The sequence below is a fragment of the Meles meles genome, chromosome 1, assembly GCF_922984935.1.
Source record: "Meles meles chromosome 1, mMelMel3.1 paternal haplotype, whole genome shotgun sequence".
Classification (NCBI taxonomy): domain Eukaryota; kingdom Metazoa; phylum Chordata; class Mammalia; order Carnivora; family Mustelidae; genus Meles; species Meles meles.
The window spans coordinates 112604486-112628676 of NC_060066.1; the positions used below are offsets into that span (position 1 = coordinate 112604486).

Here is a 24191-nt window from a genome sequence, read left to right on the forward strand (position 1 = left end):
CCCCTGGATCCTGACAGGGATTAGGAAACTAGTCACCTAACTGCACACAGTAGAATTTTGGCTTAGCTTTGGGGAGAGCTCAACAGGAGAAAGTATATTTCCGTGCAATTCCATCCTGCTAATCAGTTAGGGTCCTAAAGTAATCAACAGCTGTGGGGCTGCTCCACCTGAACATAACTCTTCCTCTTACAGCTACATTGATCTCTTGCCATTTTTAGCTCCTCTACCAAACCTCCTTTTCCTTCTCTTGTATTTCCTATATCTGAGAATAGCCCATGATGCTCCAAGATACTGAGGTCATTGCTGATTCCTTGACCTACATTTCCTCTCTCATCTAAGCAATTACTAGACTTAGGAGCCAATGCCCATCTTTTCTGCATCCCCACAGCTCCTGCCTAAGGTCCCATCTTGAGGGGAGAGGCTCAGGTCTTTATTGTTTGCCTTTCTCTACTTGTTCCCTATATCTGAAAAAGCCTTAGACCTCTAAATATGGGATATCTCTTCTCTACCGGATTAATCTTTTGGTTCTTTAATTCTTAGTCCATCTCTTGAAGTTTTCCCGGAAGTCTTCCCTGCCCACTCCTAGGCAGGGACAGGACTCATAGTCCATCAGCTGTGAACCCACAATAGTCTTCCTGTCATACTGGATTTTCATTTTTGGTCACTGGTCTGTCTTTATCCCTCAGCTACTCACACAGGATTTGGCCCATGGTAATATTTACCAAAATGCTACATGATGAGTTGGACTGAGTTGTTCTCCTCTCTTAGTCTTTGCCAACTCCAGTTTTCCCCTTGATTTTCAGCTCCTATTTTGTTTTGTTTTGACTCCTTTATATCCATAGCTTCCTTCAAAACATGTCTTTTAAAACACCTCTTTGGTCATAAACTTTCCTACTTTGATTCATACCATCTAATCTTTATTCCCCTTGTCCTTGTGGCAATATATGTAAGTTTAAAATGGTAACAAATCCAGCAAAAGTTATATGTGAGCATAATAGTTGTTTTTCTTAAAACAGTCACCTTGGGAAACTGCACATTTATTTTAATTAGTCAAAGCCACAGTCTTTCTGGAGCCACTCTTCGGGGATGAATACCTTCACATTTTTCTGAATATATTTTAATAGTGACACAGTTAGTCTTTGCAGGTGATGTTTAAAATTTGTATAGAGCCAAGTCACCATGAACTATATTTAGTGAGTAAAGAGAATGCTCTAACTGGTAACTCCATGTGTCAACAACTAAAAAGTAATGTTATTATCTTTTTCTGAACATATTTGCACAAGGGAAATTCCAAAGCTATTTTGACTAATTATGTTTTTTTTGAAAAGAGTTTCTAGCATCCCAAGGTGACTACTTTCAATAATAGTACTTGCTTTTTATTGTAAAGTGCTTATTCAAATCCAGTTTGGAACTTCATAAGCCTCTAATACCTCTTCTCGTACTTGTGTAGTGTTGTTTTGTAGACACTGGGAATCAATAAGGCCATGATCTTTGCCCATAAGGACCTCCTAATTAGTTGAGAACACAGAAATACCAACAGTCTTGTGTAAAAAATGGGCATTTTAATAAGATAAAGAAGCAGTACAGTGGAGAGACTGTCTGTGAGGGGGAGGAATTTGTTACAGTGTCAGCAAAGCCTTCTCAGGACTGAAGGATTAATGATGATTAGAAGTTCACTAAAAGAAGGAGGGAAGGGGATGATAAGAGTCCTTCCAAACCAAGGGAACAGAAGGTACAGAGGCTGAAACAAGAAGATATGTTTGGGGAAATCTCAAGTCGTTCAATACTGTTATTGTGTAAAGTTCACAATGAGGGCAGAGAGGATGAGAGATAGGGCCCAATGAAGTAAAGGCCTATATTTGCTGCTTTTAAAAGTTTGGACTTTATCCTGTAAGAGGCAGGAAGAGTTTCTGTGTGTAGGATTTTTCCTTCCCAGTAGGACTGTAACTCTCACATCCAATTAGTCACATAGGTTTGCATCCCCACCACCCCATCATCCCCAGCCCCCAATATTGTCTCAGATCCATCTCTTCCTTTCCATTCTGACATTTACCTCATTAGTTCAGGCCTTCATCTCCCCATGCCTGGAGTGTTTCACAAACTCCTGACTGGTCCCTGAGCTCCAGTTCACCTTCTGCTCCTGACAATCAATTTTACACAGGATTATCAGAGCAACTTTCCTTTCCATCAAGTCTCACTCCTGTTCAAAAGCCTTCAGTGGTTTTCTATGATCTGAGAGATAGCTACACCTCCCCCTTCTCAGTTGGTCCTTCAAGATCTTACCAATCTGGTCCCAAACCTCCTTCCCTCCTTGACTCCTATCACTGCAAATAGTGCCAGAACTCATCTGCTTATTTCCTTATCTGTACCTTTGCTTTTATGGTGACTGTCCCCTGGAATGTTACAACCACACAAACCTTTTTGCTTGTTCTGTTTTCAGCTGTTTTCTTTTACAAATAGTAAGCCCACATATACCCATGCTTGATCATATTCCCCACTCTCCTCCCTGGAAGTAACCACTATTCTGGTTATATTTTATTACAATATACTGCATGGTATGCATCCATAAATAATACATAGTATTGTTTTGAAAAAATTTAAACATACATAAATGATACTCTTTATATCTCCTTTTGCATTGAGCTTTTCACCGTCATTTTATTTTTGAGTTATCCCTCAAGAAATATGAATATAGTCTCTATCTTGAAATATGAATATAGTCTCTATCTATTGCTGTATTTCATTTTATAAATATGCCATACATTATTCATGGGTGGGATTTAGGTTGTTTCCAATTGTTGGTTTTTACAGGGTTTCGAGGTGTCATATATGTCAGTTGTTGGCTTTTATAAACAATGTTACAATGAATATCTTTAGGAAAACAGGATTCTCCTCAAAAGTGGCCCGTGCATCCTCCGACTGTAGTATGATCCCATTGTGCTGAGGACACTGATACGCAAAGTAAGGTAGTTAAAGAAATACTTGCTAAAGGAATGAATGAATGAATGGTGTAGCACACAACTGGGGTTGATGGCCGTGTTCCTTTTCAATGGGCTTGGCGCCTGAGCCCCCATTTCCTTCTTTGACAGCACTGGTCCTTCTCTAGCGCGCTCCTCCAGCTGGCCCGGGAGTGTGTGTAAGTGTGGGTGTGTGGGGGTGACACCTATCTCACGGGAAGAAGTCTCTCTCTCCCGGCAAGTTCACGGTCTCGGCAACCCTAGCGTCTGAAGTTCAGGGTCCTATCACCCACCTCCTTCGACAGAGGCCCAGCCCAGCGAGGCAGTCCAGCGCCGACTGAGTTAAGGCGCGTCGAGATTCGACGCGGGCTGCAGAAGGCTTGGAGGGGCAGTCGGAGGACTCGTAGTAGATCCCTCCGCGCGCAGCTCGGGCCGGCGCTTCTTCCTGCGGGAAACCCCTGGGTGCCGAAGGCGGCGGGGCCGGGCCGTGGCGACAGGGGGGCGGGGTTTGCGGTGGGAGGAGGCGGCCGAGGCGGAAGGACACACGAGGCTGCTTCGCTGCACAGCCGAGAAAGTTTCAGCCAAACTTCGGGCGGCGGCTGAGGCGGCGGCCCAGGAGCGGCAGACCTGGGGTGCGGGCAGTGGGGCCAATTACCCCTGAGTTTCGGGGCACAGCTCGAGGCCGTGAGCCGCAGAAGCAGGAGGAGGAGAGAAGAGAGTGGGGGACCCTCTGTGGGGACCCCCTCCTCATGTGGATCTGCGCTGGCGGAGGCGGCGGAGGAGACGACCGAGAAGATGCCCGCCCTGCGCCCCGCTCCGCTGTGGGCACTGTTGGCGCTCTGGCTGTGCGGCGCGGCCCCCGCGCGTGGTGAGTATCGGGCCGAGGGGTGCTGTCCCCCGTGCCGGGGCCCGCGCACCGCCACCCCGGCCCGACCGGCCACCTGGGGCGATCATCTCCCCCTCTCCCTTCCGTCCTCCACTCTGCGAGGAGGCCGGGCTCAAGTGAGGCCACTCGGTTCCCCAAAGTTTGGACACCGTCAGGGCCTCCTCCCCCTCACTCCCCGCTGCCTCCTACGCCCCGCGGCGGGCGGCCCCACACACGCCTCCTCGGCTGAAGGGGAGGGGGGGCGGGCCGCGAGCCTCAGAAACTCGCGTTCCCAGGCGCTTGAGTTCGGGGAGTTGGGCTGTTTTGCCCTTTGATTCCGCGTTTCCTGGGGTCGAGGGAGAGAGCCGAGTGCCGGCTGCGCGAGACGAACCCTCGCCGGCCGGGGACCGTAGATGGGCTGAGCAAAGGAATGCCAGATTCTGGCGTGGAGGGAGCGGGGGCAGGGCCTCCGAGCTCTCAACGGCTTGTACCTCCGCTGCCAGACTTAGTTCTGGCGGAGGGAGGCACGCAGTCCGGGTGGGTGGGTTTGGTTTGGATGGGGACAGGGTTTCGTGGTGCGCCAGAGTCCTGACACTCCGAATCCCTGCTCCCGATGAATCCGGTGTGTTTTGCTCGGGGACTTTGAAAGGTGGAGGCAGGAGCAGTAGGCAAACTGGTGTGGCTGCATGCTGAGCCACATGATTTAAAAATCTCGACTGCTGTTATTCTTTCCGAGGCGCTGAGCTCCGGCGCTGTTTCAGAGTCTGTGTCCAGCCCCAGGAATGTGGTGTGACGATCACCAACTCCTCCAACCTGGCAGCGGCATTTGCTGCTCTTTTGGCATGGTTGGGGGTGGGGCAGGGGCGGGTGAGGAAAAGTGGATACGTTAATTCAAAGTGCTTCCTTGGAAAGCCTCCTTATGGTTGGATATGAGCAGCAGTCTTTCCAAACACGGTTGGACCAAGGAAAGGGAAATCGAATCACGTCTTATCCATCCCACCCATAGTTTTAGATTACCCATAGTCTTAGATTCCGATTTTCTTCGGACTGTTTAGTAGAAACAGCTTGGGTTTTGGAGCTCTCTGTAATCCTGAGTTCAAATCCAGCTCCGCCACCAACCAAATGGGAATGAAATTACCCAGCTAATAGGGTTAATTAAGAGAATGTATATTAAACCCATGGCATATAAGGTATTCAGAAAGTACTTTCAGGACAGGGCCGTGTTTTATTTTTAATGAACTCTGCTTCCATTGCGTTGGTAGCTTATGCATGTTTGTTAAACTGAGATTTCTTCTTTTCCTGGCCTAATCCGAGGAAAGTTTTTACCTTTACCAAAAAAAAAAAAAACAAAAAACCAAAAACCCAAAAAACAAAACAAAACAAACAAAAAAAACAACGGGTACATGAGCTATGTCTTTTTGCAAAGAAAAGTTTAAAAAGATGATGAGCTTCAGAAAAATTTGCTCTTTGTTCATTGTTAACAGACAGTTGGCATGCCAATCACAGATGTTTAAAAGAACACGTTTTTTGTTTGTTTGTTTTAATCTTTTATCACAGTACTGAGTTGTTCATCACCAACCAGGTACTTCTTGGAAAGCTCTAATTCCATGCACCACTATGTCCCTAAGGATTTCAGAAGTGGACCAGGAGGCTGTGTGATGATGAACCAAAAATCATTGTTTCAGAAGCATTTAACGAGATAGAATGGCATTTTTGCCTTTCCTTTTTCTTTTGAGTAAAAGCTTGACTGTAAGTGTAGATTTATGATAAAAAGGACTGTAAACAATGGGCTAGTCTGAGGATTACAATCCCTGGTTTCTACCATTAACTTGGTTTAGTAAATAACTTAATCTTCATGGTAGGTACTCTCCTCACTTATGAAAAGAACTGAAGAAATAATCTTAGAGAGTTGGAGGGAATAATAAATAGGACTGCAAAGCAGTTTTCAAAATTAAGTGTTAAATGGTAAGATCGATGTCAGAAATTGGATTACTTTGACACATAAGTCTTCTCTCATTCTAGGACCTCAGTACATAGAATGATATCCTCTTTTATACTTTCTTTGGTACTGATGACATATTGCTATTACCAGCAAGCTTTAAGGTGGATAAGTTGAATGTTAGTTACTTCAAAGGACTAGATATGGATATGTTGATTTTTAGACAGGTGTTTTTCAGATGCTAAACTACTGCAATAAAATATTTTTAAAAACCTGTTTTTTGGTATAAATCTTAAATCTTTTCAGAGTCTAGTAGTGAAGGCTTCTTGAATCTTCTTGATCTGTTATCATTGTGTTTTTGTCAAGGTACCAATTATAACACATTCTTCCCAATTTTTGAGTGTTCCTGTATTTGGGATTGTGGCCAGTTGTTAATTTAAATATCATTGAGTCCCTAAGGCAAGAAGCAGTCAACCCATCTGTCTGATTGTCTAAACAGTTATCCAAGACCACCTCTTGCTCCTTGTTTTCTTTTGCTTTGTAATGGGAAGTGATTCCCTGGTTTTGAAGCCTGCTAGATAATTTCTCAGCTGAATTCTTCTCTTGCTTTTGAAAAAAGAAATCACAAGAGCATTTTTTTTTTTCTTTCAGTTGAGGATGAAGTTTATCCTAACACTATTTTTCTTTTTTCTTTCTTTCTTTTGGTTCTTTCTATATTATTATTTGGCAGGGACAGGGTGGGGGTGGTAGAGGAGGAGAAAGGAGAGTGATTATCTCTAGTTTTTCTTTTCTTTTTCCTGATGTTTTGATTTTTAAAAATATTTACCCACATCTCCTGGCATCCCACTGTGCTATTCACACTCTACTGTCTCTTCCATGGGCTTCCTGTGGTATAGAGGAGTAAACGTTTCGTTTACCTGAATTGTATTTGCTGACTTCAGGACCTTTAGAAAATGTTTAAATTTAGTGGGATATGCTTGGATGCTTCAGAGCAGCCTTACAATACATTTTAAAAATATCACACCCGCAGAAATTCTATTTTGCCCACAAAATTTGCATTGATCTAGTTCCCACTCTGATGCCATTCCTGGTGGTTCTTCTCCTTACCCCGTCCCCTGTAATAGAAGGAGGCTCCATGTTCTGGCGGCATCAAATTCAGCTGATGATCAAAATCAGACTCAACACCCAGGGATTCTGATACAGCAGGTCTGAGAATCTGTGCTTTTCAAGGTTTACAGTGTTGGAACCCACTGATAGTTCATTATTCTGCCTTGAAGTGTATATAGTGTGTTTATGGGGGTCTTTCCTTCTTAATTTTAATAATTTCCAGAATTAATCTAACCTTAGCTATACCAGTGTTTTAACCCTCTATCAAAGATTTTTAAAATTGCTAACATAAAATCTGTTGAGTATAATGCCATTTCTTTTTATTCATCTGGACACAATGGATCTCCATTGTCTCTTTAGAAGGGCTTCATATATTTGAAAGATATATTATAAATCCTCTCCTAGATCCTTTTCTGTTGTCCTTTTTTCTTCAAGCTTCATTCATATATGTAACTTTGGACTCCCTTTATTTATCCTTAGTGTTTTTTTGAGTAAAAAATCCTAAGCCATGATTTGAATGAAAATATAGTAAGAGATTTTACATTTTCCTTATATTATGTTTCCATTTGTTATTTAAGTGCTTGCTTTCTTGACATTTCTGTCTGGATGCCACAGCTTGAATGTTTTATTTTCCTCTTCTTTCCCTTTTTTGCAAATGACTTGAAACCAAAAGGTTTTATTTTCTTCTACTCTGCTGTTTTTATTGGTCTACCATATGTATAATATTTTGAAAGATCACTGGACTAGGAGCCAGAAGACCAGTATTCTCCTCCAGGTCTATATTTAATTAGCATCTTAATCTTGTGAGAGGGATTTTGGTCCTCCATTTGCTCAGGTATGTTGTCCATAGTCACTGAGCCTATTAGAGTTGAGACTAGAATCTCTCCTTTGGTCCTCAGTCCAGTGCTTCCTCCACTCTCCACACCACTTCTATCTTTTGTACAAATGAGCTCATGTACATGAAAACACTTAGAACATCCTCAAGTGCTTATTGTTAGTGTGTACTTCTTGAGGAAGAGAATTGTGTTTTTTCATTTATGCATTTTTTTCCTAATGCCCTTTCCCTGTACCTGGCACAGTGCCTTGGCATCTAATAGACATTCAATAAATGTTCGTTCAATTGAACAATTAGTTATAGTCATTTTCTTATTCTAGATTACTATGGTAATCCAAGACATTTTTTTTATAGTATTTGCAAGAGTCATTGCATACCTTACATTTGGGGAAAAACCAAATTTTCCCCTTCCCCAGATGTTTTATTTAAACTTGCCATTTTGAAATTGTGTGTGTGTGTGTGTGTGTGTGTGTGTGTGCGCGCGCGTGTGGTTTCTTCTCTTTTTTTTTTTCTGATCACTTCTGCAAATCATAAAGGTCACTTTGACTTTGGAATTTAACCTCAAAGGCGCTGTCATCCACCCCCTGCCTCTCACTTGAGCTGTTTCTACTGTTTCCTGTATTACTATATTACTAGATCAGCAATTTCTGTTATTTTGTTCAGAGTTGCCACACTTTATCGTAATTTGGTCATTTGGGGTATTATTGGAATGGTATTTTTAAAATTAGAGTTAACTAAGTTTATGTTTGTTTTGATGACTTTTTTGAGGTTTTTAAAAATTTTCATTATGAGCTTGATATCACAAACTAGTATAAGATTAAGAGGATATATACGTTTAGTAAAGTTTTTTTCCTACCAAGAGAGTTCCCTAAAAGCCACTACCACAAACAAAACTCTAAAGATGAAATGTGATAAGTAAAACCTTGAGAGAACCATATAGTGCCTGAGCTATCTCTGCAACAAGGTTTACTCCTTGAGGGGAGGTACTACGACACACACATCCCTTCTCTGGCAGATAAAACTTGTTTGGCATATGCCCAGCATGTAGAGTCATCCAAGCAACAGGTCGGCTTTGTACAGCACCTGTGACTCCCGCTCTGTCCTCCCCACATTTGGGACATTCTGGAGGAGAGGCTGATGGTGAGTCAGGGGTGTGTCTTTATGCTCCTTTCTCCTTTGAAAAGAAAAGATCAGTTGGAAAGATGACCCCACCTATAGACTTTTATACTATCTCTTTTTATTAATTAATGGGTAGCTGAAATTTTCCTCTTTGTTGACTTACGTGTTGGCAGAAACTTTAAAATCCATCTAGTCCTTCTATCCTTTCCAAGCTGGATCTGCTTCTCTTACAACATTCTTGTCAAGAGGAAGCCTACCCCTTGTGGTAGCTTCCTGCCTTTGGAGGCAGCTTAGTTAGGCAGAGTTAGGCAGGACAACTCTGATTTTTAGAAAGATTTTCTTATATTCAGGTGCAGTCTGTCTCCATATGACTTGTGCCCCTGGCATCTTCTCAGGAATTTGCCTTACAGAGTCCTGAGTCCTGCGTGAGTAACAAGGATCCAAAGGAGTTCTCTTCACTAAATTGATACCTACCCCTCCATAAAGGAGTTAGACCTAGTGAGGGGCATGAAGATGATTCCATCTGGGGTGTTTTCCTGGAGATTCTGATTCAGTGCTTCGGAAATAATGTCTGGGAATTTGTATATTTAAGAAATAGCTAGTTAATTTATATATTAGGGACGTTTGGAATCATTGCAGAGTGAATGCAGAGAAACCAAGGATTTTTTTGGTTTATTTTTGTTTGTTTGTTTGTTCTTTTATAGTACTAGAGATAGGTTGCTTTGCCTGAGTCTTGTAGTCATTTTCTACCCTTGAAAATGCTTGCTTCTTGCTAAATGCCTACCTTGCTTGTGAAGTTGCTCTGGTATCCCCATAAGGCCAGAAAAGTTGTTTTGTCTTAAAAAAATAATCTACAAACTATTCAGAATCTTAGGGCTGCTGTGTATGTGTTGTATATGAATTTGGTGAAAGCCTTCTTATCCCTTCATCAGTGTTACCAGAGATGCCAGAATATATAGGTGTTCATTGGTTTTTTTGGTGTCCACTATGGAATTCTGTCCTACTCCTTGTGATGACACTGTCTTTGAAGATGTCTCCTTTTTCACCTGTGAACACATACCTGATATCAGGGATTTCCCTCAAATATGTTAGTGCAAAGAGATAAAGCCCACTCATTTCATGCAGTCCTGCCTTTGGGCTGTCTGGGCTGCTGCAGCAAATGGAATAAGGAAGGGAGAATAAAGAAGGAATCAAGGGTCTCTTGAGCAGAACAGAGCATTCTGTAAGAAGGGGCCCAGGAGTGCTCCTCTGACAAAGACACTTAATGTTGCTCTCCTTTATAGGATCTAGAAAGTGACTTCAGATATGAAAAGATAGACTCAGGGCCTGTGGATGGACAAACTGCAGTTTTCATTTGTAGTGGTAGGTTTGCTGTAGATCTGTGCTTTTGTCCTTTCCTTTTTGAGACAGATACTAGTTGTGTGGCAGAAAATATGTTGTGACCTTGAAAAGAAGAGTAAAGCCAAGAAGAGGGGATGATAAAAGCCGGAGCTTGGAGTGTGAGAAGTGAGATAATTATTGCATTTATTTATATGTGTAAATATGTAAGCTTCCATATAAGACTCTGGTAGGAGCCCTAGCTGTTGGCTCTGAGATTTATTATCTTTGTAGCTCTTCTGTCCCAGTGATGTGTCAGGAAGGATTGTGGTGTGTTGCTATCCGTAATTTGTGTGTTTCTTCATGTGGTAGGGAGTACGGGTATTCTGCTTTTGTAGATGTGTGGGAATCTTTTGACCAAGCAGAAGATAGGGCCCTGCCCCCAAGGAGCTGACATCATTGTGGAGATAAAGCCGATGAGCACACAATTAGGAATATGAAATACAAGTCATTTAAGTCACTTATCTACAGTCTCAGAAAGCAGTTTCCTGCATTTGGGGTGACTAAGAGCTGTAGGGTCTAGGGGAGTAAGCTGCAAGTCTACTAGGGAATAGTGACTACTAGCGCACTCTTGCTAGGCTTGTCTGCTATTTGCCCCTTCCTCTTTTGTAATTTAGAAGTATCAAAACTTAACTTGGGGAACAGATAAAGGCCCCTTTGTCTGATGGGGGTCTGAATGTAAATTTGGCATATGTTGTGGTACCTATTATGTCTATCAGTAGATTTGTGGCAAGAGAGAGGGCTGGTCTTAGTCCTGGATACCAGGCCTAATCTAGAACAAGTTAAGGTGGAGATATCTTCTTTGGAAGATCTAGTTCTCAGTGACAGTAGCTGAAGGAACTTCTTGTCATGGCCAGGCAATGACTGAGGTACAGTATGGACACACCCCGAGCTGCTGCCTCAGGTGGCATTGATTAATCACTCTAACATCTCCCTCACCCACTGTGCTTGTCTTGGCAAAACCCTGTTCTACCAGCTCCTCAAAGTTTGTGTTTTACTAGATATGATTGAGCAAAGTCTTGGGGGGTCATTTTACTGTCCTTTGCCACTCTTGAACTGCGAGTCAGTTACATTGGTCCAACTCTGGTGCCCTTGGACTTTGGCCATTAAGTGAGGGGCCTTGGTCTTTCTTCCCATTGGACTGAAGCACCTTCCCCAGAGGCCTCCCTGAGGCAGTTTCTAGTCTTCAAGTCAGTTCCTTTCAGAATATTGGCACCTGGCAGTGACTCTGATTCTTTGAATACGTCAGCCAAACATCATGCCAGAATGGACTCAAAGCTTCACAAAGACAGGTTGGATCTATGGGTGTTGCAGAACCTGTTTCTGGGTTAAGAGTAGCTCCCCCACCCTTAATATATATTTAATCATATGAAGAAAGCATGTGTGTATTTTATGAAGTAAGGAAAGCATGACGATAATATTTTGATTGGAGTTGGATATCGTCTCCTCAATAATATGTTGTCTTTTAACAAATAGCATTGCTTTAAAATATAATTTTGCTTGCTGAATAAAGTGTTGTATGAGAAGATGTGGTTACATTCTAAAGTATACTGCCTTGTTCAGAGGCAGGTACATTTTTAAATTGTTTGCTTCTTTTTCATATTTTTTTACTCTCATCTATCTGTCTTGTGAGGAGATTCTGGAAAGTTTTTAAGCCTTGAAGATTAAATAGTGTATTTTAACTGGACTTTAGGAGGGACAGGTTGCTATGCTGGCATATTTATCCAACATTTAAATTAGAATAATTGAGTAGTGTTTACTCACTAATATCTTCTGTTGAGTCTCTGAATATGAATAGTCAGAAAACTAGACAGTGCTAATGTGTTAACTTCTCTAAATGGTAATTGTAGTGAGCTGCAAAGAAACTTGTTTAATTCTCTGCTTTCACATGCTTTTGTCCAGAAAGTGTTGAGACTTGTCGAAGTTTGAGAATGTGTATATTTTGATTATGATTTTTATTGTTTTTGTTTGCTGTGAACATGCCTTTATTTATTTGCTAAATCTTCTTTAATTGGAAATGTTAAGGACATTTACTTTATTACAACATTTGAAACACTTTCTAATCTTTATGAGGATTATTAGAGGAAGGACATATCTTGTGAATCATTCAAGTCCTTGGTCCTGTGTTACTATTTAGAGTAAGTGGCAATGTTTCATGACTCCTGTGACATATACTTCCTATGGAAAGTAGATTTAAGGAAAATGGTTGTACCTAAAAACAAACATTGTAATATTTTAACGTAGGTTTACATAGTAATCATTATTCCTCATGTTTATACATAATTAACTTACATTCATACTTTTTTGATTTTCTCTGGTACCTTTACAAGATTTTTTTTGGAGGAGGAGGTTACTTAAAAAGTAGTTAAGTATGTTGAAAAATCTAAAAAAGTGTGAGAAAAATAGTCACAATGATCCCACTCAGTATTTTGGTATACATCTTTTTTTTCCCTACCTGTAGTTTTAAAATGTTTTGATTCATAATACACACACACACACACACACACACACACAATTTTCTGTTCTGCCTTACTTTGATGGTTATAAATATTTCTCATATTTTTAAGCATTTTTTCATAAATTGAATTTTATTGGCTAAGTAATATTCTTTTAAAAATATTCCTGCTTTTTAAAAAGACTTTCGTTAAGATTTATTTTAGAGAAGAGTGGAGGGGTAGAGGAAAAGGGAGAGAGAGAGTCTTAAGCAGACTCGGGACTGAGTGTGGAACTTGATGCAGGGTTCAGTCTCATGACCCTGAGATCATGACCTGAGCTGAAGCCAAGAGTGGGATGCTTAACTGGCTAGGCCACCCAGATGTCCCAATAATATTCTTATTAATTGGGTTACTGTGTTTTGACCATTCCTTGGTTTGGTTGCATATTTAGTTGGTTCCATTTTTTTCCTATACAAATGATACTCATCTTCATACAGAAATAGATTTGCAGAAGAAAAATAGCTATGCCAAAGAGAGTGATTTAAAGGAATTGGGAAACAGAATTTAAAAACAAACAGGAAAACACAGAAGAAAATTAAAATCTCTAATAATTCCATCACCTCCAGCCAAAACCCACAGTTAATACATTGGTATATTGTAGACAGGTTTGTTTTTTTTTCCCCTCTATTATTGCAATTGGGAGTTTAGCACATGTATAGTTTTATCATCTGCTTCTGTGCTACTTAAAATACTGTGAATATTTTCCTATATATATATATATATTTTCTTTAATGATATTAAAGGCTGCATACTCTTCTATCTTAAGGATCAGATATATATATATATATATATATAAAATTTAAACTGAAATCCATTCTTAGTTTGTAACGTTTTCATAATTATAAATAATGCTATAATGAAATTCTTACATATAAATCTTGGTAGGAATATTTATTTTGTTAACATTAAGCTCTCAGAAATCAAATTATTGTATCAAAGAGTATGGACTTTTTTGTGTCTTTGATACACACTGCCAAATTCCCTTCCATATAGTTTGACCAAGCTATATAGTTCCATTAGCAGAATATGAAACTGCCAATGTTGCCAGCTATGTTCAACACTGATTTTTGTTTTTAAAACTTAACCAATTTGAGGGTTTTGAAGGGTCAGGGGTGGGAGGTTGGGGCAACCTGAGGGTTTTGAAGGGTCAGGGGTGGGAGGTTGGGGGAACAGGTGGTGGGTAATGGGGAGGGCACGTTTTGCATGGAGCACTGGGTGTTGTGCAAAAAGAATGAATACTGTTACGCTGAAAAAATAAATAAAATGGAAAAAAAAAAAACTTAACCGATTTGATAAGTGGTAGATGCTACCTTGCCTTAATTTGCCAACCTGATTACACAGTGATATCGAATGATTTTTCATATGGTCAGTGGCCACTTATTTACTTATTTTGGTAAACTGTGTCTTTCACCCCTAGAGATACTCATTTTTTTGTTACTGATTTATATTAAGGATATGAGTCCTTTGTCTTAAATGTGTTGCAACATTTCAGATTGCTACTAATATATGTATTTTTTTCTTCCAAATGTTTATTTAAGTTCTAGTTAGTTAACATATGTGTAATATTGGTTTCAGGAGTGGAATTTAGTGATTCATCGCTTACATATATAACACCCAGTGCTCATCATAACAAATGCCCTCCTTAATACCCATTGCTACCAATACTGATATTGAAAACTGTTTATTTTTTATTTTTATTTTTAATTTATTTATTTTATTTATATTTTATATTTATTTTTATAATATTTTATTTATATTATTTATTTTTTATTTTTATTTTTTAATCCTTTGACTTGTAATGAACTTGGTCAGTTTTCTTTGTATTTGTTAACTGGTATTTTCTTTCGTTAATTTAAAGTTCTAATCTGTATCATAAAACAACAGGCTGTCTGTTGTATGTGCTCAGGAAATGCGCATTTAACCTTTTATAAAAAAATACTGGAGGAAAACAGTATTTTCTGGAGGTAAATTTGTGATTTTTGGTGCGTTGAGGGTAATCTGCTTATGTCCTATCTTCCTGGACAGCCAAGATTTTTGAAGTATGTAACATCCCTAAAAGGCAGGACTTGTGCACTACTAAATCTGACAGTTTGACCTAATTGATAATTGTACTGTGGTCTAGCCAGTCAGTTTGGTCAGACAACAGGATGACTAATATTCCCTCCCCTCTCTCCTCACCAAATTGATTAGTTGTGGGACAGAACTGACTGAATCAACCTGTTGTTTTGGCACCCCATGGACACCACCTGTTTTTTCAATTTCTCCTGCCAGCTTTCCACTGCCCTACTGCGGTGCTGTGTGCACGGTGGGTAGGAGATCAGTGTTGTTGCTGAAGAATGTTGCAATAAAGAAGAGTAGACTGCTTGTTTTTCAAGCTTGTATGTTCTTAAGGTACCCTGCTGCTTTTGACATTAAGAGCTCCAGCTGAACTGTTGTATGTGGAAGCCCTGCAGGTCTTAAGTGTTTGATTCAGAATAATTTCAGGCAATATGAATGCTTTCTTAAGTATCATTGGAATTTACTGGGCTGGTCGTTTGCCAGCTCTTGCCATATTTAGTATGAAGAGACCTGGGGAACAAGAACATTTCTGACCAACCAAAGAAGGAAAGCTTTCTGAAGAGGATTGTGACTCTTTTTGTTTTGTTTTGTTTTTTTAGGTGTGGTTAAGAAAATGCCAGTTAAGAGATTCAATTTGTGTCCACTGGTCTTTGTTTCTATGCCCCATCCAATTCCTACCCATAAAATTAGTTTATGGGTAGGAAGAGAGATTTGATAGTGAAGTTCTTTCTTACCCTGAAGTCTACTGTTTCTGGGAGGAAATTAGAGAATTCTTATGCCTCGACTGTGCATTGAGAGGCTTAATCAGTAGGTGAAGCTGCTGATTAAAAACAGGTTGATGGTTGCTTATTCTCATCTCTTCTTGAAGGCTTACTCATTTTCTGCTCTGTCATGATCTGAATTTATTTTGGCCCAGTCCTTTTCTCCATCCTTCTTTTGGAACCATCAGCCTTCCCTCTATGGCTTAAAATTTCTCTGCCTGTTTTTCCATTTTAAAGATGAAGGTAGTATTTGGAAGGATCAGTCAATATAACTAACACAAAACTTATTTGCTTGAAGTAAAACAACCCCAACATTTACATAGCTATGTAGCGTTTACAGAACCCTCTTATGTAATTGCCTCCTTTATTCCTCAGGAAACCTTGGTGGAAACTGAGCCTCAGAGGAGTTACTGGCTTGTATACCACTGTTTAGCTCTACATAATAAGTGACAGAGCTGGGACTAAAACTTGTGGTTTGACTTTTTAAACCTCAGCTTTTTTTTTTTTTTTAAACATTTTGTTGAATTCTTACTATATGTCTCTCATTTTGCTAGGGCTTTACATGTATTTCCTTATTTAATTCATGTGGCTGTCCTTTAGGGTAGACAGTATATAACTGTTCTACAGATAAGGAACTTGGAACTTAGATTCATAGCTTTGGGTGTTGGGGTGAATAATGTGGTTAATGAAGAATGGAGCCGGGATTCAAACCTCTGGCTCCAGAGCCTCTTCAGTCAACCATGGTGCTGTATGTACCTTCCTACAGTTATACCTCACAACTGCTCTATGAGATGGGGAGTAGATTAAGTGGGGAAACTGAGGCTTAGAACATGTCCAGGATAATGCAGCTAATTAAGTGGCAGAGTTGGGATTTAAAGCTATGTCTGTCTGTCTCAGCAGTCCTTACTTATTCCAGTATACTAAGATGCATGTTTTTATGATATGAATTAGTTCATTAGACTGGCAGTTCTCTGAATAGGAATCCTTTGTAGCTTCTGAATAAAAAAGAAATGGATAGACATTAGTTGACTGATGGCCCTTGACTTCCTTAGTTGATTTTAATCACCAGGACAAACAGATTGAATTTGGGCTGAGAGGAGGGAGTTTTCATTAAGGATGAGTCTTTAAGCCAAAATGGGGTGCACTGTGAGATCTTCAGAGGGCTGCTTTCAGGAGCAATGGCCTGACTCCCAGGGCTCTGCCTGGGGACATTCCTGACTCTGTTTCTGGAGACTTCCTTGAGAGGGAATTAATGGTCCCCTTATGGGGAGAGAAGGTGGGCATATGTTTAAGTCTAGCTCTGAACATACTAGCCCCGTGTCCTTGGGCAAGTTTCTTAAGCACTCTATGCCTCAAATTCATTATTAATAAAATGAAGATTATAGCAGCATATAATTATTAGGGTTTTTATGAGGATTAAATAAATTAATAAGTGTATAATGTAATAATAATTCATAGTACAGTGCCTGGCAAATAGTATAGTAAATAGTAGTTATTGTTGGTGGTGTTAGTTTATGTTACAATATGGACTTTCTGTTGGTTTCACTTTAATCAAAATTGGATGAGTGATTTGGACCCTTGGTGAGGAATAGGAGCTTCTTCAACTTTGCAGCGTGTATTGTTCACTGGTTTTCAGTGACCCTATAAATATTTAAGGGTATCGTATTTGAGTCTCTTTAATGGGGTGTACTTGCCACTTGGAGAAATTTTGTCTATTACACAAATTTCCCTGATAGATGTTAATTCATTTCCCCATTATTTATTAATCAGGCATTTGCGGTTGGATGTTATGCTTACTACAGAAATGGTGATTTTTCTGAGGTGTATCTTTTTTTTTTTTAAGATTTTATTTATTTATTTGACAGAGAGAGAGATCACAAGTAGGCAGAGAGGCAGGCAGAGAGAGAGGAGGAAGCAGGCTCCCTGCGGAGCAGAGAGCCCAATGCGGGGCGGGGCTCGATCCCAGGACTCTGAGATCATGACCTGAGCCGAAGGCAGCGGCTTAATCCACTGAGCCACCCAGGCGCCCTCTGAGGTGTATCTTTAAGGATAATATCAGATCCAACTCAACTGTTCCCCAGTTTCATACTATATGGCAAACGTCATCACATGCCATTCTGTGTCACCATGTGGAATACTAGTCAACTAGTATTCTAGTCAACTCAAAATATTTAATGTTTTAATTAGCCTTATAGCACTTAATGGACTATCTCTGTTAGGCATTTTGAAATAATAAAAATATCCGATGGTCTGTTATTACACTTTAAGGGGCTCCTGGAGATTTGGGGATCTCAGGTGGAGGGTTACCCATCTAGTCCAGCCTTGTTTTACAGATGCAGAAACTAAAGCCCAAAGAAGTTACTGGCCAAAGAACCCAGAGCTAGGTCGAGGTTGGGGCCCAATCTAAGCTCTTGTTTTCTAGTGCTCTTTCCTCTGCATTCATTACTCAGATGATCTGTCAGTATGTCGACCATCTTTTTTTGTTTTTTGTTTTTTTTTAGATCCTAAAAGGAGAAGAAGAGTGGGGGGAGGGGAGGCGTATGCATATTGAAAATGTCTGTGACAGCAGAGAAAATATTTGACTGTGAGCCCTGCCTGTCCCCCTTTGGATTTCTCTGTAGTGGTTAAGACAGGCCAGCGGGGCTGGTGTCATTAGTGATTCAGTATTGGATTAGCCAGGACTGGTGGAGTTACTTTCTCAGAAAAGGGTTTCGTATTTTAACATTTGTTTCCCATGACAGTTTGCTTATTCTCAAGTTTTGGCAGCCTTGAGCAAATGGTTGTCAGGTTTTTGTTTTGTTTTGTTTTAAGACAAAACTCCACATTTTATTTTGCTTATTTAGTAAACTGTCTTCTACCTACCACTCCCTTTTGCTCCCTCTATAATTATTTCTAAGACTTTGTTTTTCAGTTGTGGGAGTACTATGAAAGGTTTCTTTTATAGTCTGAGATATTTATAATTATGGGTAAGCACACTGTTTACAGAAAATGTAAGTGGTGCATATGGTAACTCAAATACTCTTAAAACACTTAAAATATTTTCCAATAATTTAAATCTTTCCAAAAAAGCAGCTGAAACCACTTATGGTAAAAGAGAGGAGGTGTATACTAAGGATAGCAGCATTTGGATGTAATTAATATCAGATAAAAGTGAATGTCACTTTAGAGGAACTGGGAGTATATGAATGAAAGCAGACCTAGGCATGCTTCCTTATTAATAAAGTGAACAAAACAAGACAAAAATCTCCGTCCTTATGGAGATTATATGCAGTAACCATAGCTTTCCTATACCGAGGGCTTATTATGTGACAGATGCTTGACTGTACTTGGTAAAAGTACTTCACCTGTTTCCTTTTGTCCTTATAGTAGATGTTTGATTCCTATTTACTGAAAGATTAAAGAGTGGTCATCTAGGCCACTCAGCTGACCATTGGTATAGGCCAGCAATTGGAACATTTCTTGCCCAACTCTAGAGCTCACACAGTTACCCATTATACATAATGTTCTTATCTGTTTGGTGGAATCCTGTAGTCACAGATAATGTAACTTTGGATTTAATAATATTTTGTATACCAAACTGACTTAAGTTTTCCACTTCTTAACACCTTACCTCTGAATGAACATGTGCATAATATGGGAATTACTTAAACTTCAAAATTCTATTTCAACGATTTGCAGTCCTTTTCAAATCTTTTTGAAGGTGGGAAGAATGGATTTATGTTTGTCATAATCCAAGGAAAGTTGTTTAGCATTTCTTTCCCTTTTATATCTTGATCCTAAAAGAAATTCTTTAGTAGATTAAGATCAGGAATGAATGGGTAGCTTTTTTTTTTCCTAATAAAAAACATTTTGAAAGATTGAAAATGGCCTCCTGAGTCATATTTGTGCAAACTAGCCTTTTTAGTCACAGATAGCGCTTTTTTGTTTTTCCGATAGCTTTTTCTTGACTGTGCATATGCACATATATTCTCATTATTTAATTTTGAAAGGGATGTAAGAAACCACATAAAACAATTAGAATCCCTAAGCATGTGAAAAATGAACATAGTCAATTACTGAAACTACCCACTACTAACCTACCTTGGCCTGGGAAGTGCAGCATTTCTACATATATCCTTATAGAAAAAGCACACTCTTTTCTGTGAACATTCTCCTTATTATATTATCTCCTTTGTTACTGACAATCAATAGTCATTTGTAATGATAGATGAGAGAATGTGTCTGACACCAATAGGTAATCCCAGATAATCCCATCTGTTTTAAAATAGAGCCTTACACATGCGTGCTCACACATGTGGGTCTTTCAAACATACTGGACTCCTTAAGGTTTAGTTGTGTTAGATGCCCATTGAATGGTGAAGGGGAGAATACTCAGGGATATTAAGGAAATTAAAGAGATAAATGACAGTAGAGCTTGATTGTTTGTTTTTAATTATCTTTTGGCTTGACTTAGGTACCCTTTCCCACTACATTTTGATTTTTGCTTTAGCATAGCTGGTAAGTTTTGGAACAACTAGGCCTGGCTCTGATTCTTAGTTAAGAATATTGGGCAAGCCACTTAACTTCTCTAAGTCTCAGTTCTCTTATCTCTGTAGCAGGGATAATAGTAGTACCTAACTTGCAGGATTATTTGCAGATATTAGAAACAACATTTTAACTGCATGGTTCTAGGCACAAATAGACACTCAAGTTGAGGGGAGGGCACCCACAGTTTAAAACTTCATTAACCTCATGATAATTCCTCCCTTTGGAAGATAGTCTGGAAATACTTGTCTCTTACCCTTCTCGTTTCAGTTTCTTTCAAGGATTCCCTTTAGACTCTGCTTCATTGCCAAGGCAAGAGCAGACTAAAGCACTATAATCTGGTAATTTCAAATCTGTAAATTAACTGTGTGTGAATTAAAAAAGCCTTTCTAACGTTTTGTCTGCTCGTTTGCAGCATCTTGCGCCTGTCACCTCAGAAACAGCTGATTCATAGAAAAAAGTTATTTAGTATTTCAAATTAAAGCCAGAGATCTCTTTTAATAAGAGGATCTACTTGGTTGGTTTACTTGTTTCCATCTTTTACCCCTGAGTCTTAATGGAAATCAGGTTTGAAATGTTAGAAGCAGTTGGTTTTCAGCATTGGGAAAGCTTATCTAATCAGGCATGTGAAGTGTCCTAAGTTGGATTTCTGTGCCAGGAAGGCTAGCGGAGGTTGAGGAGATTATCGCTTTGCTTATAATTCCTGAGCATTGTCGAGACACTGGGGGAGCAGTACGGATATTAAAAAAAGAGGTTGAACTTGGTTATACCAGTCCAACATACATCCCATTCCCATTTGGGTTGGTCTCATAACATAGGTGTATGTAAACTAATTTGAATCATGTAATAGTTTGTCATTTCAGGGCTAGATGGTGAGGATTTCCTGTTTCACAGAATTTTGGATTAGGAATTTTACATTAAATAGTGCTTTCTGGTGTATAGTCACTTTTGTAATATGATCTCACTTTAGCTGCAAATAAACTCTTCTAAGGAGGGAAGATTGGTGACATTATTTTAGTTTTACACATGAGAATAGTAAGTCTCATATAGCTCAAAGAAATTCCTTTAGATCACATGGTGAGTATACAGCAAAGCTGGGGTTAGAACTCAGGTTCTGATTTCTATGGCAGTTCTTGTTTCATTATACCACACTGCTTCCTGCATAATAAATAAATAATAAATAAATAAATCTGAATTCTGTTCCCCAGGATAGGAAAGGATTCTCTTCCTTTCTGTTTGATTAGCTGCGTCAGAGTATGACAGCAGTGAAGCAGAAGTTGAGGATTCTCTCCCCAGATGACGAGTTAGCTTTTCCTAAAGCTATTCTGTGGCTGCAGTCACTAGTTGTTACTGTTTTTTTTGTTGTTGTTGTTTTTTATTTTTAAGATTTTATTTATTTATTTGACAGAGAGAGATCACAAGCAGGCAGACAGGCAAGCAGAGAGAAAGGGGGAAGCAGGCTCCCCGCCCAGCAGAGAGCCCGATGCGGGGCTCGATCCCAGGATCCTGAGATCATGACCTGAGCCAAAGGCAGAGGCTTAACCCACTGAACCACCCAGGCGCACCTAGTTGTTACTGTTTTACCTGGACAGGATGTTGATCCAAAGTGAAATAGACAGGAGAGTGGGGCTCACTCAGCTTAGCCCATCACAGCTTCTGTGTGTTCTGCCAGTGGCTCTGTAATGTCAATGTTCATTTACATGCATTTCATGTGCTCTGATATCTATTTCTTAGTATTTTTCTCAGCTGTTTTTAATGTCTCAAGCCTTAGTTCTTCCTGAGTGGCCTGAAGTGACTTTCCTGTCCCTTAAAGTTTCCCTAAAATCTCTCGAGAGTGTGCAGCATGGGCTTCTCCTCAATGTAATTTTATTTCATTGCTCTCGGCAGTTCTCTCCTTAACTTAAGCAGAATATAAATTGTGAATGCAGATGGGTGTGTCAACATTGCATTGTCACGTATATAAGTGCACTTTAGCTTTTCTTCTTTCCTTTTAACCAAAATGAGGAAATAGAGAATGTTTTGTTATGGTAGTTTTACACATACACCAACGAGGAAATGCGTAGTTAGCTTCTGTGGGAAATGTAACTGATACATTTCAGGGAACAAAGTACATGATGGCTAAAATTTTAAGTCTGCCAAATGTTCATAGGGAAAGAAAGAAAAATGATGAAGCTCTCATACTGCACTTCAGTTTAGCTTATTAATTCTAAGGTTAATAATTTATAGGAGCCTCTGCCTTGTTTACACCTGTTATATATGAAAGTATGCTTGCCTTTCCACAGAATCCATTTCACAAGTTGTGCTTTTCATTCAAGGGAGCCATCTCAACAAATGTTCCTCCAAGGGGAACAGTGCAGGAGCTTTCCACCCAGTGGCCAACTGGTTAAAGGTTTGATACCTCAGTATCAACAAAATGTCAAGTGGACCATTTTGACTCCTTCAGCAATCCAGGTAGACATTTGGCCATGCCCTGTGGTCAGCTGAGAGCTTCCTTGATGAAGGCCACTGTTATCTAGCCACATCAGGGCCATGAACCTTTCTCACTAGGAAGTCTTTGGCAGTTGTCTGTCCTGAGACCTGGGATTCCCCATTCTCTATTCATGGTTTTGGTAAAGTGTTAAATTTTCAAATTTGATAATTTGGAATTTGAATTAAACAAACATCCCTACTTTAACTGTGTGTGTGTGTCTGTCTTTGTCTGTCTTTTGGGAGGAGGAATAGATGTTGGAACTATTAAAAAAAATTTTTTTTATGATAGTGCCCATTCTCAGTTGGCAGGGAATAGCTATCCTAATGTTGCTCAGGTCTAGCGAAAAGATTTAGGGAAGTTGTAACGAATTTAATAACCATTTGTGGAGTGACATAGATCGACACACCCAATTACACAAGACCTGAGTCTGAGAACTGTTGATGTGCAATCATCCCATCAGCATCTGCTCGTCATTATCAACAACAATAATGGCTTAACTGTTTCTTTGGGGCCACATGAAAAGACAATATACCCATAGCAAAGGGTAAGTCAGATCTGACAAAAGCATAGTCCTCCCTAATGCTTTGTTCCCAAACTTCTCTTTAAACCTATCCTTTTGTGAGGTTTTGAAATAACTCATGTTATTTCTTATTTGTCATTCATTTTCCTCCTTAAATATCATATCTTTCTAGCAAAAATTTTTGCCAAAAACATGAAGGGCCAGTGTATCTGGGTCATTTTTCTAATCAATTTCTTTGTCATTTGAAAGCCTTCATGTCTCTGGCTTCATGCTGCTTTATGTGTACAGAGACATTCAGTATCTTTACTAGTTTACATTTTTGTTACAACTGCTGTCAAACCACTTATGAGTGCTTTCTAATATAAATCATTTTGGTCACTGTAAGTGGGAGGGAAGGAATTGGTTCACAGGAATACATTTGCATGTTGGGAAGATAATATCTAATCTGTTTCTAAGCACTTTCAAGTGCATTATATCTTTTATAAGACCATGTGTTCATTTCTGGAGACTGCGACGGAGACCCTCTGGGACCTATTTGAAAGTCATGCTGTCAAGTACCAGGGCTGGCTGGAGAATCAAGGCCAGGTCTTCTTTCTGTTCCTTGGTGTATAACTGGATCATTATTTTATTGGCAGAGATACGGAACTTTTCGATTTTTAAAAGGTACTCGCTTGCCTTTGGAAGGTATGTTAGCACTCCTTTCCAGAGTGGGAAGAAGCTAGTTATATTTTCTAGCCTTTTGATAGGAAATCATTGTGTTATCTCTAAATCTTATTGTTTCTGAATCTGATGGCACTGCAGGGCTTCTAATGTACCTTTGGGAAAATTAAGGTTTTATAGAAATTAGGGAGTTTATCCATGACTTTCTGAAGGAACAGATTCAATTTAGTGGTACAGATGTGTTATTTGATTTACTAACACATTATAAACTTTAATTTTGGAGTTTTCATATTTGATTACCTTCTTTCTGAAGCATGTGTTTGTGCACAAAATGGATGCTTAACTAGTGCTCATTGATTTCGGCAAGCGGCCAAATGCAAGATGAGTGTTGGTAGAACAGTACCATACAACTTCGGTGCCAGGGTTGCTCTGCAGACTAGCTTTACCTTTTGAGAACAACTGTACATTTTTCAGAAATCACCCTGAGCCTGTGGTCCAGTGTAG

General features: G+C 39.6%; 1 protein-coding gene across 4 annotated transcripts in view; it reads left to right on the top strand.

The window, feature by feature from the left end:
• Positions 1-3492: 3492 nt before the first annotated feature.
• The window catches only part of NOTCH2 (notch receptor 2), a 169941-nt gene continuing 149242 nt past the window's right edge, over positions 3493-24191 (top strand). For all 4 annotated transcript variants that reach the window (XM_046005562.1, XM_046005571.1, XM_046005580.1 and 1 more), the window contains exon 1: positions 3493-3825. In XM_046005562.1, coding sequence (XP_045861518.1) covers positions 3753-3825 — 73 coding nt within the window. In that variant the 5' untranslated portion in view covers positions 3493-3752. The remainder of the gene's footprint in view (positions 3826-24191) is intronic.